General features: G+C 35.4%; 1 protein-coding gene across 3 annotated transcripts in view; it reads left to right on the forward strand.

Moving 5' to 3' along the window:
• Nucleotides 1-17,499, forward strand: part of DHX29 (DExH-box helicase 29) — a 48,167-nt gene extending 30,668 nt beyond the window's left edge. The window contains exons 16-27 of one of the 3 annotated variants that reach the window (XM_024765340.1): nucleotides 110-227; nucleotides 1,544-1,628; nucleotides 3,164-3,252; nucleotides 4,212-4,340; nucleotides 4,433-4,508; nucleotides 5,219-5,443; nucleotides 6,750-6,886; nucleotides 7,296-7,389; nucleotides 12,375-12,677; nucleotides 13,472-13,603; nucleotides 14,731-14,827; nucleotides 17,207-17,499. In XM_024765340.1, the coding sequence (XP_024621108.1) occupies nucleotides 110-227; nucleotides 1,544-1,628; nucleotides 3,164-3,252; nucleotides 4,212-4,340; nucleotides 4,433-4,508; nucleotides 5,219-5,443; nucleotides 6,750-6,886; nucleotides 7,296-7,389; nucleotides 12,375-12,677; nucleotides 13,472-13,603; nucleotides 14,731-14,827; nucleotides 17,207-17,253 (1,532 nt within the window). In that variant the 3' untranslated portion in view covers nucleotides 17,254-17,499. The remainder of the gene's footprint in view (nucleotides 1-109; nucleotides 228-1,543; nucleotides 1,629-3,163; nucleotides 3,253-4,211; nucleotides 4,341-4,432; nucleotides 4,509-5,218; nucleotides 5,444-6,749; nucleotides 6,887-7,295; nucleotides 7,390-12,374; nucleotides 12,678-13,471; nucleotides 13,604-14,730; nucleotides 14,828-17,206) is intronic. The other 2 variants (XM_024765342.1, XM_024765341.1) reach the window with 2 other exon arrangements.
• Nucleotides 17,500-19,581: the final 2,082 nt, after the last annotated feature.

Genomic DNA, 19,581 nt, shown 5'->3' on the forward strand with positions numbered 1-19,581 from the left:
TGTGTCTCCATTTGTTTTGATAAAACTTTTCTACTAATTGGAGATGTTCTATTAATATCTTATATGCTGTTCCTTATTTCTGAATATTGTATCTTTTTAAAAATTTCAGATAGAAGTCCCCAGTTCAAAAATGTTGAAGGAGCAGTACTGATCTTTTTACCAGGCCTTGCTCATATTCAACAGTTGTATGATCTCTTATCAACTGACAGAAGATTTTTTTCAGAACGGTAACTACAGATCTTCATTATATTCCTGGTAGTTTTAAATCAGAAAAATGTTTCACACATTAAAACTCTTGATCAGAACTTTCAAAGTCTTTTCACCTTTAGTTAAAATTGTCCATGGCAAAGCTCTTTTTTTTTTTTTTAACATTTCTATTATAGCATTTTATCTACTAAAATTTTTAGGTACTATTTCTACATTTGTTTTATTTTCTCAATATGATTAAGCAGAGGGAATCCTGTGGTTAAGAGTAAGACGGTGACTCCGCTCCCCAGCCCACTGGATGGTGCAAAACCCTAACAGCATTGCAGTTTGTCATCCATACATTTTTTTTAATATCTTTGAAGCACTTATTTTTTCTTTTTAATAAATTTATTTATTTATTTTTGGCTGCGTTGGGTCTTCATTGCCTTGTGCGAGCTTTCCTCTAGTTGCGGCGAGCAGGGGCTACTCTTAGTTGTGGTGCGCTGGCTTCTCATTGCGGTGGCTTCTCTTGTTGCAGAGCACGGTCTCTAGGTGCATGGGCTTCAGTAGCTGTAGCTTGTGGACTCTAGAGCTCAGGCTTAGTAGTTGTGGCACACGGGCTTAGTTGCTCCAGGGTATGTGGGATCTTCCCGGACCAGGGCTCGAACCCGTGAGCTAGAAAGAGACTTAAGAAATCATCTATTTCTACCTTGTAATTTTCAGGTCAGGTTATTGGAGGCCAGAGAGGTAAAATGACTTGCTCATTGGCAGGTGGATTCTTAACCACTGTGCCACCAGGGAAGCCCATCCATACATACTGGGTTTTTTGTTTTTTGTTTTTTGTGGTACACGGGCCTCTCACTGTTGTGGCCTCTCCCATTGCGGAGCACAGGCTCCGGACGCGCAGGCTCAGGGGCCATGGCTCACGGGCCCAGCCGCTTCGCGGCATGTGGGATCTTCCCGGACCGGGGCACAAACCCGCGTCCCCTGCATCGGCAGGCAGACTCTCAACCACCGCCACCAGGGAAGCCCATCATCCATACATATTGAATTGGCTTTTTACTATGCCTGTTTTGATACAGTTTATTACCGCTGTTATGGTTATCACTTCAGCATCAGAATATATTTTAAAAATTCTTTAAACCCTACATTCCATATAATTCATTCATATTGTTTTTTCTCTTTGATGAGTATATATGGGGTTTCACTGTACCATTTTCAGAACTTTTGTGTGTGTTTAAAATTTTTCATAATAAAAAATTTAAAAATTGCTTTCTATTTGCAAATAAATTTTATTATTCTTTGCAGTGTCTTCTAAAGAGAAACTCTTGCTAAGAACTATGATTTTAACTTTCAGATATAAAGTGATAGCTCTGCATTCTATTCTTTCAACTCAAGATCAAGCTGCAGCATTCACACTTCCTCCTCAAGGAGTCAGGAAGGTAAAATTCAGTACAGCAAATTTATATGTGATCCAACTGAGAATATTTCATAAAAGTGTTATGACTTTTTATCATCAAAGACAGTTATTAATATTAAGTGCTTTATAGTGCACGCAGACTCCAGATGCTCTGCAGCTTAACATAATCAAAAGAGAACCCAGTATTGAAATTCAATTTATATTAGGTGTTTATGTTTATATTATATGTTATTAATAACTTTAGGGAAGTGGTAGTTTAAAAATATGGCATGGATGTTGCTTATGAAAAGAAAAATCACTACTATTCCTTAAAGAAGATATCACAAAGGATGTTGGATATCAGGAGCTACTTGAATCCTGGGAGAATTCTTTTTTGTTCTCTTTGCTACTCATCCCTGATTATTTTTGCAATACAGAGACCATTAGGTTAGGAAACAATCTAAGTATTTTCATTGTCTCCTCTGTTCGGATGCTGAATGAAGAGATACTTGACAAAGAGAGTTTCTCAGATTTTGACCCTCTTTTAGGCGGATGGGGGGCAAAAAAGAGCACAATGTAGAAACTCTGGGGAACACAGAGCTCCCAGCAAGAGCCTGGACTCTAATGCACGAAACCTGGGTTCCTGTCCCGAAGCTGCTGCCATGTCTGTGACCTTCGGCAACCCACTCAGCTTCCTTTCTCATCTTTAAACAGGAGCTGGATTAAATTTATGGTTTTCTAACTGTGCTCTGAAAACTCCAGGGGTTCAGAGGCTGTGTGCTCTGATCTGTAACATTTGGCTTCCCTGTAACATTTTGTCTTAAGAAAAGAATTCCACCTCTAAAAAATTTGATCACCTAGGTCCCATCTAAATGTTAATAATCTGGGTTCTGTTTACTAGGATAAATGAGTAAGAAAAGCAAGCATTCAATATTGAGATAGAGCCATAGTATATTGAATTTGACCTAGAATTTCCTAAATGTTTTACCTCCAAGGACTCAACAGAAAAAAAAAAAAGAACAAACAAAAAAGCCACAAGAAGATTGCACTATTCAGCCATCACCATTAAGAAATTTTGAGCTAGAAAGAGACTTAAGAAATCATCTGTTTCTACCTTGTAATTTGCAGGTCAGGTTATTGGAGGCCAGAGAGGTAAAATGACTTGCCCAGGTCACAAAGCTAATAAGTAGCAGAGCCAGGCCAACAACCCACCAGTTCTTCTTACTGAAGAACTATTACTTTTTTTTTTCTACTTAACTGTGAAGTTTCTGCTGAGCAGTCTCCATTCTCTGATCCAATTTCTCATTTCACGTATGTCATTTTTAAGATGACTGACTAGAATTAGGGGAATGGTATTTTTGTTGGAATAAGAATCTATAACTTTAATTAATAAGCTAAGGTGATAAAATTAATTAGAGCAAATTTAGATTACACAGTAATAGCAATTAGATTGTGAATTTTTGTAAATAAAATTGAAGTTCACTTTTTAAAATTCATTGGCTAAACTATCCAAAGAAGTTTAAATGATGGCACATTGCTGAAAGTTGTTACCTAAATGTTTTGGCTTTTTATTTTCAGATTGTTTTAGCAACAAATATTGCAGAGACGGGTATCACTATTCCAGATGTTGTATTTGTAATTGATACTGGAAGAACGAAAGAAAACAAGTAAGTCTGAATTTTCCAAATCAAAACATTTTTTCAACCTGAAGAGGGCTTGGGACTCTTGAATTCTTAGGAGACATCACAGAATCATTGCAATTTTAGTACATGTGCTGCTGAGGCAAGCACTAGATCACAGAATCATATCAGGAAAATCTCGAATGTCCTAATTCTGCCCAAAACAAAAAGTCTCAGAGAAACTGTAGGGAAGTTTAAAATGTCTGAGAATAAATGTTAAAATTCATGTCATCAGTTTTCCCATAAGTAATATCAATGTACTGCTACTTTTAGAAAAGTGCTGAGAAAATATTCAGAACATAGATTTTGTAAATTAGTTTATAACTTAATGTTTTACAAAAGCATTATTTATGGGATTACAAAAAAAAAAAGCATGAGTTTTAGAATCAAGAGTTGGATTATAAATCTCTGATCTATAATCTTGAGCTAGTAATATGACCATCAGTTATAATCATCAGTTTCCTCATATGTAAATGGGAAAAATTAAAATTTCATAATTGAAAGTGCCTAGTACAGTAATTGGCACATAATAGATTAACTGAATCTTCAACAGAAAGATTATTACTTTATAAATGTTTTAATGTTTGTATTTCGCAAATAAGGGAGACCACCTTAGTAGTCTATTGTAATCTATATACACTGTCCCTAATATTAGGAAACTTGAGCAATATTTGGAAGTGAGTATGACTATCCAGTACAAAATAAACTCTTGATTTTTTTAATTGTACCTGTAGAGGAGGTGTGTTCAGGGTTGAACTGTATCTTGTGAAAGGTGCGTTGAATTGTAACGTTCACAGTGGCATTTCTCAAACTCTCAAAGAATTCTTATTGCATAATTAAGTGGCACTCTAATCTTCAACTTAATTTTAGAGTCAAATATTTCCAGTTTTTTCAGATTTTGATTTCAGTCAATTATCTACATATTCTCTCCTAAAACATTTCTCTAGGTACCATGAAAGCAGTCAGATGAGTTCTTTGGTGGAGACATTTGTCAGCAAAGCAAGTGCTCTGCAGCGCCAGGGGAGAGCTGGGCGTGTCAGAGGTGGCTTCTGTTTCCGAATGTACACGAGAGAAAGGTATGGCATGGCCCGGAAATTAAAAACATAAACCGATACAGTATGACATTTCTGATAGTATGTATTTAGTATTATTTTATTTTATTTTTCAGATTTGAAGGCTTTATGGACTATGCTGTTCCTGAAATCTTGCGTGTGCCTTTGGAGGAATTATGTCTTCATATTATGGTAATCCCAAAGGAACTTAGATGAATTTTTTGTTCTTCACCCCTTTCTGGGCGGGGCGGGTGGGAAGAAGACTTAAACTTATCTTACCTTCTGTTGCTCTAGATTTTCAAGTATTTTATTTACTCTTTAATAAATGCCCCCTTCCCCCATCTTTTATAAGTAAACCCACTGTGCTTTAAGTCTGCCATAAGCACTCATACTTTATAGATGAAAATATAGACTCATAACCTAGGCCAGTAGTTCTTAACTGGGGACGACATTGCTCACCAGGGAAAAACGGGAATGTCAAGAAACATTTTGGGTTGTCAGAACTGGGGGAAGAGGGAGACCATGCTATGGACATCTAGTGGGTCAAGGCCAGGGATGCTGCTAAACATTCTACAGTGAACAGCACGGTCCCCTAAAACAGAATTATCTGGCCCCAAATAACAATAGAGCTGGACTTGAGAAATCCTGGCCTAGACCAAAGGTTTCCTACTCTGAAAGATCTATAATATCCTTCAGTTCTCAGATTTTTGATTCTATAAAAATCAGAAATGAAGAAACTAAAAATATGGACTGGAAGATCTCATCCTCTTTCCTACTCTCTTAATAGACACAGATATTTATCCTCTTTGCTTAAAATTTTACTTAAATTTAGTTCCAGTTTGACCATCTCTTTGTTAATTCTTTCTGATCACATACTAATTTATCACTTTTTCAATCTGCAGAAATGTAATCTTGGTTCTCCTGAAGATTTCCTCTCCAAAGCTTTAGATCCTCCTCAACTTCAAGTAATCAGCAATGCAATGAATTTACTCCGAAAAATTGGAGCTTGTGAACTAAATGAGCCTAAACTGACTCCATTGGGCCAACACCTTGCAGCTTTGCCTGTGAATGTCAAAATTGGCAAGATGCTTATTTTTGGTGCCATTTTTGGCTGTCTTGATCCAGTGGTAAGACAAACAACACTGCTGCTTCTTCACTGTAAATAACATTTTAGCTGGGGAAGTATTAAGTTTAGAAACAAATTTTAACTTTTATTTTTTTTAACTAAACAGAATGTCTGTACTTACATTAAAACCAGGAAATATAAATGCTTAATGAGAATTTTTGAATATTTTTGATATTTATATACAAGAAAATCATCCATTTACTAAGTGTATTGTAGGTACTATTTTGTAAAAGGGTTTTGGCTTGTCTAGACTTTCGCTATCAAACATCCCACTTGAAATATTTACTTAATTGAATATATAGTAAGTGATTCTTAGAGCGTTTTGAACTCCACACATAAGTAGAATCAAAACTTCCTTTTTTTCTGAGTTACCTCTGAGCTAGCAATTACCAGCAATTCTGTTTTCTCAAATTATCTCAGAATTAACAAACTTTGTGACTCTGTCTGAATCTCTTGGCTCATATGCACGCTCTGCCATTCCAACTTTCCAGCTATATCAAGTTGTGGCCTTTTCTGGGACTACAAATCAAGGCTGTTTGAAAATGAAATGGAGAGAGTATGACTTACTCTAGTCCTTTTTTTTCTAGTATCAGATATAGGTACTCACCAGAATTGTGTTGAGTCCAAGAAATATCCTCTGCCATGAGAGTTGATCTGAAAAGCTGCAACAACAACAAATGGGTTGTTATGTAGTCCAGATTATGTAAGAAGTATGTAAAGAGCATTGCAGGCAATGGAAATTCAGACTAGGAGTCAAGGCCTCTGAGCTGTGATTAAGGGATTTCTTTTAACTGTGTGACAGACTATAAATCACACAAATATTCATTTTTTAAAATCTTTGATTTTGGGCTTCCCTGGTGGCGCAGTGGCTGGGAGTCCACCTGCTGATGCAGGGGACACGGGTTCATGCCCCAGTCCAGAAAGATCCCACATGCCACAGGGCAGCTGGGCCCGTGGGCCATGGCCGCTGAGCCTGCGCATCTGGAGCCTGTGCTCTGCAACGGGAGAGGCCGCAGCAGTGAGAGGCCCACGTACCGCAAAAAAAAAAAATCTCTGATTCTGGTGGTATTACTTCCCTACCCACAAAGATGGTGTAAAAGTAAAGTGATAAATGTTTAAAATTCCATAAAATGAAACTAAAAGTAACTAATTAAAATGAAAATATGTAGCTATTATAGAACACAATAAATTGAAAAGAAGAAACATGCAACTTGAAAGTGCAATTGTTTTATGATTTGCTTTCTATTTCAAATCAGCTTTCAATATATACCTATTTAATGATACATTTTTGGGTTATTTATGGATAGGCAACACTAGCTGCAGTTATGACAGAGAAGTCTCCTTTTACCACACCAATTGGTCGAAAAGATGAAGCAGATCTTGCAAAATCAGCTTTGGCTATGGCAGATTCAGACCATCTGACGATCTACAATGCATATCTGGGGTAAATAAATAATCTGGGTTTTGTCAATAGGTCAAACCTGAGGGTATTTACTTTTTAAAAAAATTTATTTTTGACTTTTATTAAAAGGATACATTTAAGATTTAAATTTATTTTTAGTTACTGCATCTGTCAAGTTGAATTATTTTAAAGATTCACATTTTTATAATCCTAAAATTTACGAACAATGTACTCTGTATTATTATGTGTATATTACCTTGTATTTGAAGTTATTAATTTACTGTTATACATGAACAAAAAATATCTGTATTGTAGTTGAAATTCTTACATACAATTGGCTAGTTCCTAAAACTTACTCGTTTGATATGATTATAATGTAATTAAAGCTTTGGTTAGTAATCTGAAAAAGAGTTTGGAAACATATTAAAATTTGGTCATTTTACTTATGTAGATGGAAGAAAGCACGGCAAGAAGGAGGCTATCGTTCTGAAATAGCATATTGCCGGAGGAACTTTCTTAATAGAACATCACTGTTAACCCTAGAGGTAAGTCTTAATGCAACTATCTTAATTCAGGGTCATATAGTCAATAGGATTAATTTGGAAAAAGAAATGCCTAGTATAGTGCTTGACACATAGTAAGGGTTTAATAAACATTTGCTGAATTAATAAATTTGTGATTTTTTTGTTTTGTTTATCCCAGCAGTTAACCTGTATTACACAGTGATTCAAAATAGTATGTAACAATCTTAATATATTCAGGAAATGATCAAAGATGCAACATGATTTCATAGAAATAACAGTAGCTTGGGAATTAGGATAGTTGTCTATTCAGCAGCTCAGCTTGGGGAAGGTTAATTCTCAGTTTCTAATTTTAAAAAATGGAATTGAATTGGGGATATTCTATAGTTTTTCTCTACTCTGATAATCATCTGTTATTTTTAATTATTATGGAAATTTTCAAACATACAAAATAGTATAGGGAACTCCTGGGTACTCATTTCCCACTTCCATAATTATCAACACGTGCTCAACCTTGTTTTACTTACACTCCCGTTAATCCACTATCTGCCCTCTAGATTATTTTGAAGCAAATCCCAGGCGTCAGATTGTTATATATCTCTGAAGTATAGGACTATTTTTTTCTTTAACATTACCATGCCTTAAAAAATAATTCCTTAATATCATCAACTATACAATATTTAAATATCCCTGATTATCTCATAAATGTTTCTTTACAGCTAGTTCAAATCGTGATCCACACAAGGTCCACACATTGTTTGATTGATATGTCTCAAGTTTAGTACAGCATTTAAAGGGAAATGGTGTTTAGTGCAGACATGCTATAAAAGTATTCATAACCTCTCACATAATTCCCATAACCTCTCATATAATTCCCCTATTCTATGCTCATATTTTAAAAGGTTAAAAAATATTTTTATTCCCATACAATTTGACCAGTTTTTGTGTGTGTGATTTAAAATAACTGCTGAACCTAGTACCTAAGTATCTATTAGGTGCTTAGTCAATATTTTTGAATTAATGAATAAAAACTAGATTATTAGATTAGCCTAACAGTGTACTTCTATAATGTCAGATATGCAGTAGACTTGAAGAATGCAAGAAAAAATAAATAAAAATAAAATAACTGCTGAGATGACAGCAGGGACTTTGCTAAGTGGAATAAACTTTGTCCTTGAAGCAGAAAAAGGGATAAAATGAAGAAACAGATGTCTGGGCCAGCTGACTGGGGTTCAAGATATGGAGAGCTAATCAACACTCCTTTATCTCCACTCCACTTCCTCCCAACCTCCAAGTTGCCTCCCACCCCCCTTCCTTCTATGAGCCTTTTCTTCACCTCCCCTGGGCTGCAAGGTTTTCAATCTCTTTACCAACCTTGTGGTGTGGCAGCAACTGTCTGTTTGGTCTTTCCTCTCCTGGACTTAAAGTCCCTTAAGTCCCAAACCAGAAGCCTAAAGTAAATCCTAAATGTACACTTCACCTTTTAATCACTTGTATCCTGTTTACTTTAAAATGCTTATCCTCCCTGTAGTATTTTAGTTGATTGGCACTACTAGAGGTAGAAAAAGATTATAGGCAACAAGTTTAGATTTTTGCCATTAATAAACTTTATCAGAGTTCTTTGGGAAATTAAAATGTTTCCCAGAGACAAATGAAGAAGGTTCTTGCAGTCTAGGATCAGAGTCCTCTGTAATTCTTCCTTAGTGTTCTCTATGTGACCATCCTTATTGAATAAAAATGTTGAAAGGAGAGCTACTGTGGAAGTAAATAGACTGAATGAAAATGTGTTCAGGTACATTTTTATTGCTCTCACATTTTAGACATTCTTATTTTATGACATCTAAAGTCTTGGGAAGATAATCTATACAAAATCAGTTGATGTTATAGAATCAGATGACTCCATTTAATCCTTGACTTTCCAGTATCTTTTTTTTCCTCCCTAATGTAATTTGGGCTGTAGTTAACTGAAAATTTGGCATACTGTTAATTTTGTTTTAATTGACGTACGGTTGATTTACAACATAATATTCATTTTAGGTATACAGCATAGTGATTTGGTATTTTTAGTTTATACTCCATTAAAGATTATTACACAATAATGACTATAACTCCCTGTGATGTACAATATATCCTAGTTGCTTGTCTGTCTTATACATACTAGTGTATATCTCTTAATTCCACATCTCTATTTTGCCCCTCCCCCTTTCCCTTCCTCCACTGGTAATCACTTGTTTGTTCTCTGTATCTGTGAGTCTCTTTCTGTTTTGCTGTATACATTTATTTTAGATTCCACAAGTAAGTGATATCATACAATGTGTGTCTTTCTCTGTCTGCCTTATTTCACTAAGCATAATACTCTTTAGATCCATCCACACTGCTGCAAATGGCAGGATTTCATTTTTATTTTTACTAAAATTTTTTTTGAATTTTATTTTTTTTAATACAGCAGGTTCTTATTAGTCATCTATTGTATACATATTAGTGTATATATGTCAACCCCAGTCTCCCAGTCCATTCTCCCCCGCCTCCACTTTCCCCCCTTGGTGTCCATACTTCTGTTCTCTCCATCTGTGTCTCTATTTCTGCCTTGCAAACTGGTTCATCTGTACCATTTTTCTAGATTCCACATATATGTGTTAATATACGATATTTGTTTTTCTCTCTGACTTACTTCACTCTGTCTTACAGACGTCCCTCCGCGTCTCTACAAATGACCCAATTTCATTCCTTTTCGTGGCTGAGTAATATTCCATTGTGTATATGTACCACATCTTCTTTATCCATTCGTCTGTCGATAGGCATTTAGGTTGCTTCCATGACCTGGCTATTGTAAATAGTGCTGCAATGAACATCGGGGTGCATGTGTCTTTCTGAATTACAGTTTTCTCCAGATACATGCCCAGTAGTGGGATTGCTGGGTCATATGATAATTCTATTTTTAGTTTTTTAAGGAACCTCCCTACTGTTCTCCATAGTAGCTGTATCAATTTACATTCCCACTAGCAGTGCAACAGGGTTCCCTTTTCTCCACACCCTCTCCAGCATTTGTTGTTTGTAGATTTTCTGATGATGGCCATTCTGACCAGTATGAAGTGATACCTCATTATAGTTTTGATTTGCATTTCTCTAATAATTAGTGATGTTGAGCAGCTTTTCATGTGCCTCTTGGCCATCTGTATGTCTTCTTTGTAGAAATGTCTATTTAGGTCTTCTGCCCATTTTTGGATTGGGTTGTTTGTTTTTTTAATACTGAGCTGCATGAGCTGTTTATATATTTTGGAGGTTAACCCTTGGTCCGTTGATTCGTTTGCAAATATTTTCTCCCATTCTGAGGGCTGTCTTTTCGTCTTTCGTCTAAAGTTTTATTATAATATTAGATATTTATGGAACTTGAGGAATAGTAATATATTAAGACATTTCTTCACAAGTTTTGGCTGGTGCTAAACTTGAAAATAAACTGATATATTAATAAAATGCATAATATGAACAGTTTGCTAAACTAACAAAATATTATTTATACAAAGACTAATGCACAAAAATATATACTTTTAACAAAATTATTTATTTGTTTTTGGCTGCATTGGGTCTTCGTTGCTGTGCACAGGCTTTCTCTAGTTGCAGCAAGCAGGGGCCCCTCTTTGTTGTGGTGTGTGGGCTTCTCATTGCGATGGCCTCTCTTGTTGCAGAGCACAGGCTCTAGGAGCGTGGGCTTCAATTGTTGTGGCATGCAGGCTCAGTATTTGTGGCTCGCAGCTCTAGAGCACAGGCTCAGTAGTTGTGGTGTAATGGGCTTCATTGCTCTGTGGCATGGGGTATCTTCCTGGACCAGGGCTTGAACCTGTGTCCCCTGCATTGGCAGGTGGATTCTTAACCACTGTGCTACCAGGGAAGCCCAAGATATATACTTTATGCTGCTGGCTTTACTTAGTAATATGATGGACTAGGAAAATATTTAACAAATATTCATATTTATAATAAGGCTAGGGGCTTCCCTGGTGGCTTAGTGGTTGAGAGTCCGCCTGCCAATGCAGGGAACGGGGGTTCATGCCCCGGTCCGGGAAGATCCCACGTGCCGCGGAGCGGCTGGGCCCGTGAGCCATGGCCGCTGAGCCTACACGTCCGGAGCCTGTGCTCTGCAACGGGAGAGGCCACAGCGGTGAGAGGCCCACATACCGCAAAAAAATAAAAAAATAAAAAATAAATAATAATAAGGCTATAAGTGAAAAATTTTAGCATGCCAAATTTCCACAAAGGCTTTTTTTTTTAATTGAGGTATAGTTGATTTACAGTATTAATAAGTTTCAGGTGTATCACATAGTGATTCACAAATTTTAAAGATTATGGTTCATTTATAGTTATTATAAAATATAGGGTGTATTCCATGTGCTGGCAATATATCCTTGTAACTTACTTATTTTATACATAGTAGTTTGTACCTCTTAGTCCCCTATCCCTATCTTGCCCCTCCCTCCTTCCCTCTCCCCACTGGTAACCACTAGCTTGTTCTCTATGTCTGTGAGTCTATTTCTTTTGTGTTATATTCACTAGTTTTATTTTTTAGATTCCACATATAAGTGATAACATACAGTATTTGTCTTTCTCTGTCTGACATATTTCACTAAGCATAATGCCCTCCAGGTCCATCCAAGTTGTAGCAAATGGCAAAAATTCATTCTTTTTTTACGGTTGAGTAATATTCCATTGTATATACATACATCATCTTCTTTATCCATTCGTCTATTGATGGACATTTGGGTTTTTTCCATATCTTGGCTATTGTAAATGGTGCTGCTATGAACATTGCAGTTCATGTATCTTTTCGAGTTAGTGTTTTTGTTTTTTCCAGAAATACGCCCAGGAGTGAGATTGCTGGATCATGTCGTAATTCTCTTTTTAGCTTTTTGGCATCCTGTCAATTTTGATAGGAAACAGTAATATAAAATACAAGGTTGGTTGGCACCTTCTCTATTTTAATTATGATCTTGTCTCTTTTCAACAAACCAATCCAGGATGTAAAGCAGGAGTTAATAAAGTTGGTTAAGGCAGCAGGATTTTTATCATCTACAACTTCCAGTGGCTTGGAAGGAAACAGAGCCTCACAGACCCTTTCCTTCCAAGAAATTGCCCTTCTTAAAGCTGTACTTACTGCTGGACTGTATGACAATGTGGGGAAGATAATCTATACAAAATCAGTTGATGTTACAGAAAAATTGGCTTGCATTGTGGAGACAGCCCAAGGCAAAGCACAAGTACATCCATCCTCAGTAAATCGAGATTTGCAAACTTATGGATGGCTTTTATACCAGGAAAAGGTAAAGTACTCATTCTTAAATTCCAATACTCAGGGCATTATTCTAGAAATCAGTCATAAGAAATTAGGATGCCCAGCAGATATCGTATTTGGTTCTTAAATTGAGCTATTCATGTTTGTTTATATTTGAAATCAAGATGTACATGGTTTCTCAACAAAAACATATAACACATCTTTTTTCCACATTTCCAAATAAGGGAGATATGGGATGGGATAGAACTATATATGATGTGGCAACAGTTTGAGTCACAGTGCAACCTAAGATAATTTAATAGCAAATATTTGTAGATTACGATTAAAACAGTCAACGTTTTGAATCATAGCTCATTAAATTAATAAAGATCCATAATTTCAAGCATTGGCTTGAATAACTCCCAGCATATCATCAAACTTAAATGTGTAAAACATAACAAGTTCCTGACTAATGGCCATTGCTGAACCTTGCTTTAGAAACCAGACACTGTGAAACTTAATCATAATTTTATTGTTGCATTAATTATTTAACAGTATTAGCATAAAATTGCTTGTTCAGTCTCATTTATGTTCAAGGTATATAATTCAGCCTTACAATTAATGTTTAAAATCCTCTTAATAGTATAAATGCACAGGTGGTGACTGTGATTATTATAAAATTGACAAATTATGCACATAAGAGAATGTAGACATGTAGCTTTATGAAACCTGATTTAAAATATATAGTAGCAAATTATAGAAAAATGCTTACATGAAACAGATAAATGAATTTTTTATATTTTTAGGCTTTAAAGTGTTTTTTTCCTCTCTGTTTTTATGCAGATACGGTATGCCCGAGTATATTTGAGGGAAACTACCCTAATAACCCCTTTTCCAGTTTTACTTTTTGGTGGTGACATAGAAGTTCAACACCGGGAACGTCTTCTCTCTGTTGATGGCTGGATCTATTTTCAGGTACATGCTACAACTGATCTTATTGATTATATTAAAATTTCTACTTCCAGTACCATTGAGGTAGTTTTTTAAAAAGTTTTATTGGAGTTTGCATAATTTCTTCCAATAATTTGACTTAAAATAGAAGACTTACTTATTTTATCTTGCCTATATGGTTTTAAATCTGTTTAATTTGAAAATCAAATTATATTGCTATTACAGATTTCATTTATTGTCAGTAATAATTATAATTTTCCATGTATTGTATACTTCAGTAGTTGTTAACTTTACATGGATTATCCCTAATTTAATACCCTAACAGTCTTCTTAGATAATTTCTGTAGTTTCTTTCTAGAGATAAGGCACTTAAGCTCAGTGAGAATTTAAATAACTTACCTAGGTTACATGGATTGTTAATGGTAGAGCAAGGTTTAAACCTAGAACTATCTGATCCTCAAACTCATGCTCCTTCCGCTATATTGTGCCACCTGTAAAGAGACACAGATTCATAGCTTAAATGCATATTTATCACATTCTTCATTCTTCTCTGGAAAAATTAGACCAACCAGCTACCAGCAATAAGTTTATTTCTCTGTAACTCATCAACATTAACCAGTTTAAGCAAATCTAATACATTCTGCTGATATACCATGATAGCTGTTTGTCTAAGACTGGAGATGTAAATTTTAAAGGCAACTTAAAAAAATATGTGCAGTTCTCACAAAAGAGGCTGAGGTGGTAGTAGAGTTCTATAACTGGATTGTGGTGATGGTTGCACAACTCTATAAATTAACTAAAAATCATTGGATTGTATACAATGAATTTTTTATGATCTATACATTATACCTCAATAAAGCTTTTTTTAAAAAATTCCATTTTAAAAACTAGTAAGAGAAGAAAACAAACAATTGAAATAATGGTTTCTTTATTTTGGAAAGAGATATCAAATTTATGGCTACTTAATAAGGAAATTGAAGTTTATGTATCTTAGCTACAGGAAGTAATTTATTTATATTTTTCCCGTAACGTTTTAAGGTCAAGATGTGCTAAAGCATATTGTAAGGTATACTTGCTTACTTTGATTTTATTTAAACACATTCTCACTCCCTGGGATTAACATTGTTCAATTTGTCATCTCCTCTCAACAGGCACCTGTTAAGATAGCTGTCATTTTCAAGCAGCTAAGAATTCTCATTGATTCTGTTTTAAGAAAAAAGCTTGAGAATCCTAAGATGTCCCTTGAAAGTAAGTGTTTGATTATAATGTAGGTAGAAAACAGTATACTTTTAAACACTGGCATACACTATAGTTCATTGAGGCTTAAATTCCATGTGATTAAAAATTGCTTTAATAAAATTTATTTTATGCTGAATTCCATCAGACACAGACAGTTCTTCATTATTCACAATCTAGTTATCCTCTTAAGATTCTTCTGGTTTACTCCTTCCTCTTCTAAGCTTCACTTCTAAACTTCTGGCCATTTCACAGAAAAAGGATGATAAAACTGAGCATTTGTAATTTTGCTACTAGTTTACAAACTAGTAAACTAGTGATACAGTTATTTTAAAAAATAAGAAAGAGGGACTTTCTCTGAGGCTCCCAGCATGTTTTCTCTACCATTCTCCCAAATGCAGAGCTGTTAGTCTGTATAAAATATGTACATTATCCTTCAACAGAAATCTGCAGTGGACACCTGAGTTGCCACTTAGTCTGGTATAGTGTTTCCCAAACATGCCAAATAATCAGAATTATCCTGGCAGTTGTTAAAAATACAAAGTCCAAAGACCTACTCCAGGCATACTGAATCTCCTCTGTGGGAGAGGCCGATGGCCATGTTATTATTTTGTAATCTCTTTTAATCTGTAATACTTCCCCTCTACTACCCTCCCCATTTTAAAATTTTTAGTAAACTAGGTTATTTTTCTGGTAGAATTTCTGACATTTAGGATTTGGGTGGTTGCATCTTCATGCTTTGATTTAATGTGTTTCTCTGTTTCTTATATTTCCTATAAACTGGTAGTTATATCTAGAGATATAACTGATATAACTATATATCTAGAGATATAACAGATATAATCTGATATTAGAATCAGATTTTCAGGAAAAGAATATTTTTTAGTTGGTGCTATATTCCTCTCATTGCATCACATCAGTTTGGTATTCCTGCTTTTAATGATGTTAAGAAATGATTTACTGTTCAATGTGATTATATTTAACAAGTATCCCAGTTAATTCTCATAGTTAGGCAAGGTGGGGAGCTACTGGTCTAGTGCTACTGCCCTGAAGCCTCACACTCTGTGTTTATTTGCATAACTGAAGGTGAATGAATAAGTGCTAAACTGTATTAGTTTTCCTATACTGCTGGAAACTTAGATCGGGTCTTGACATATTAAGAGATATGAGCTCTTTTCTTGAGGAAATTTGTGCACTACAACTCAGCCTTAGAAAAAATTGCATTATATAAAGGACAGGTTGAACCTCAACTTTTAAATTAAGAAAAATGAATTTTAAAATGATTTCAGTGTTTCTCTTTGCCATAAAAGAGAAAGCAGAATTTGCCCTCTGATGAAGCATATATTTTTGACTTAGTGGGGAGGATAAGGTACATTAGTGTCCTCTTTCTGGACTTTATAATAATAAAAGTTGGGATATAACACCAAGCTGTTGAAAAAGAAATAACTGAAGTTGCTCTTGTACTTTCTTTTACTCTACTCTTCCTCAAACTAAAAATCATGGTTCTTTCTAGACCTGCCGTGTTCCCTTTGCAGCAGGTGACCTTTCCTTTCCTTTTTTTTTTTTTTTTTTTTTAAATGCCACTGTAGCCTCTAGGAACCAGAGTGTCAGGCCATGGGCCCCGTTATCAAAATTCCATTGCAATCATTGAAACATAGACCATTCTTTTACTGAAGTATCTAATAAGATACAGAATTTCAGTCTTGGAGCCCTGATAATTACAACTATCCAGAGAGTAGTTAGGAAGTCACAATATCAGACCAACTGTTTGAAAGTGGAAGCAGCTGTTAAAACCTCTAGCAAATAATGTAGCCTCTATTGGTCTATTCATCAGATTAATTGGTGTTTGATTCCTTTGTTGTGTGGAGAGTTCTGTCACTTTTCCATTGACACCTCTCCAAGAACACTTCCCAGTTAAATTTCTTTGTTTCCTTTGGACTAAACATGGAGAAACAGATAAAGAGTTCCTTATTCCTTGCCCAAACTGTTGGAATCCTGACATGTTCTGAAGTTTATAGAAGAGTCAAAAAGCCTTTAGTATATTTGAGCCGGGTGAAAAAGTTAGGAAACTTCTGTCTTAAAAGAAGTTTTAAGGAAATAATTCCTTATAAAGGACCAACAGTTATATCACATCATCTCTTCAGGCCTTTGCCTACTTTTTATCAAAGTAGGTATAATATAACTATAATGATAATTAAAATAATATTTGTAGGGCAACAAATTATATTATAGAGGCATCTCTAGTTTTAGAGTGAATATTGCTGATGTTAATTCTGTATTCTAATTTAAAAGAATCTTTTAATGAAGTATATCTGTGGTTTACACGTGTACATATTGGAAAATTAGCCAGTGATGAATTTATTCATGGGAGTTTTTTCTCCTTCCATCCAGATGACAAGATTCTACAGATCATTACCGAATTGATAAAAACAGAATAATAATTGAAACTGAAATTCATGGTCAACTGCTTTAAAAATTAAGATGAAGACAAAGTCATGAAATTATGTGAAAATGGACCATCCCATTAAGTATTTCAGTACTTAAAATGTTGGTACTAGCCATAACGTAAAGGTGGTGGAAAAAAGCACATACTTTAAACGTGTAATTTTCTAATTTCTTTTTAATGATGATTATTCTCAATGCATTTACCACTACATTTACAATAAATTCTTTGGTATCATCCATGTTGTATACATCATTATGTGCCTTATGGGCATGGTCTGTGTCTATAGTATCTACAACTTTGTGTTGTGAATCTCTTTGTACCCACCTCATCCTCTCTTTCAGTCCTTAATGTCTAGAGAGTTTAGACTTTCTTGACCCAGTGGATAAAATGAGCTCCAAAACCAGTTGTAATTGAATTTTCACAAAAAGGAACAACTTCACTTTTTTAATATTTGATAAAGTCAAAACCTAATAAGGTATACACTATTAATAGATGCCACCTATATCAGTAACATTCACTAAGTACAAAGACATAGTACTGGAGGATAGGCAGCTGTAGCTAATGCTACTGTCAACTCAGGGATGAGTAGCTTGTACCATTTTCCTCAGTCATAAGCTTTGATATCACTGCTCTTGAACCCTTTTTGTACCCATAATTGGATTGATAAGGTCGGTAACTTTGAGATAGTAAAACATGCTTAGAAATTTTTTAGTGGTTTCATTTGTTTCACTTACTGAGGGTCTTTGAAACTCCATCTTGATTATGTAGAGGACTTTTCCATCAAGATTGTTAAGGAACTTCAAATATATTTTTGTGTAAACCAAAGGCAGAAATTGTATCTGAAGGACAAAAGATTAGAATTGAGTAGGTACATAGTCTAATTGCTTGACTGTCATAGTAGGCATTTGGTGAATATAGTTGACCCTTGAACAACACCGGGGTACCAATCCTCCATGCAGCTGAAAATCTGCCTGTAACTTTTGACTCCCCCAAAACTTAACTACTAACAGCCTACTGTTGGCCAGAAGTCTTACTGATAACATAAACAGCCAATTAACATACATTTTACATGTATTTGTATATCTAACATATATTTTATACATTCATGACATACCTAACTTTTTCTTAATTTTTTTTTGATATTTCTAGGCTACATGGTTCATCTGCAAATTTTTTTAATTGTTGCAAATCTTCAAAAAAACTTTCCAATACATTTATTGAAAGAAATCTCTATAAGTGAACCCACAGTACAGTTCAAAACTGTGTTGTCCAAGGGTCAACTGTATTTGTTGATGAATGAATAAAAGAAGCTGTAACTTTCACTTTATGTGCAGATAAAAGTGAAAATATACTTGGTAGCAATTGCTAATTTTAGGTTTCTACTTGACAGCAAGGAGTCAAATGTGACTGTGGTTAGGAATCTCTGGCTAGTGCCATTAACAGAAGTGGAAGTGTTAGGTGAAAGAGCTAGACTGGGTGCTGGAGGCAGTTCCACCTGTGACTGATGGGGACAGAGAAATTGTGGCGTCCTGCTGGTGGAACTAATGTTGATAGATTACTCTGTGCAAGCTACTGCCCAGATGTTTTTTGTTTGCTGACTCATTTAATCTTCACAGAAATCCTTTGGTAAGTAATACATTATCCCCGTTTTACAGATGAGGAAACTGAGGCATGAGGAAGTGAAATAACTGGTCCAAGATCACACTGATAGTAAGTGGCAGAAGCATTATGGCTCTGGAACCATTTACATTTCTGAAATGTAACCATTCCTTTGAAAATGTGAAACTGGCTCACATCAGGATTAGGATCATAGGGTTAGAGTCTTTCACACAGAGGTGATAGTTAACAATGTGGGAATGAAGATGATCACCAAAGGAGAGAGCAGATAGAAGATAAGTAAGGTTAAAATCTTGCAGAACTTCATACTTCCAAGTCCATTCACTCCTTTCCATCTCCTCAGCCATCACACAGACATCACCATCATCTTTCACCTATATCACTAATAATCTCAAACTAGGCTCTCCCCTTCTTACCCCTTTCTAATCCATTCGCTCTACAACTGTAAGAATGATCTTTTGAAAAGATATCTGTTGCTTGGCTGAATAAACCCTTTGCTGGCCTCCCATTGCCCCTAAAGTATGAAGTTCTGAACATGCCTACAAAGCTCTAAGTGATCTGGACCTTGATACCCTCCAAACTCCTCTCCACTCTCCCTCTTCTCGCAGTGCTCCAGCCACACCGGACTCCTTTTGAATCCTAGAAGATGCCAAGTGCCTTTTTTTTTTTTTTTTTTTTTTTTTTTTTTGGGTACGGGGGCCCT

Source organism: Neophocaena asiaeorientalis, unplaced genomic scaffold, assembly GCF_003031525.2.
Source record: "Neophocaena asiaeorientalis asiaeorientalis breed wild unplaced genomic scaffold, Neophocaena_asiaeorientalis_V1.1 scaffold198, whole genome shotgun sequence".
Classification (NCBI taxonomy): domain Eukaryota; kingdom Metazoa; phylum Chordata; class Mammalia; order Artiodactyla; family Phocoenidae; genus Neophocaena; species Neophocaena asiaeorientalis.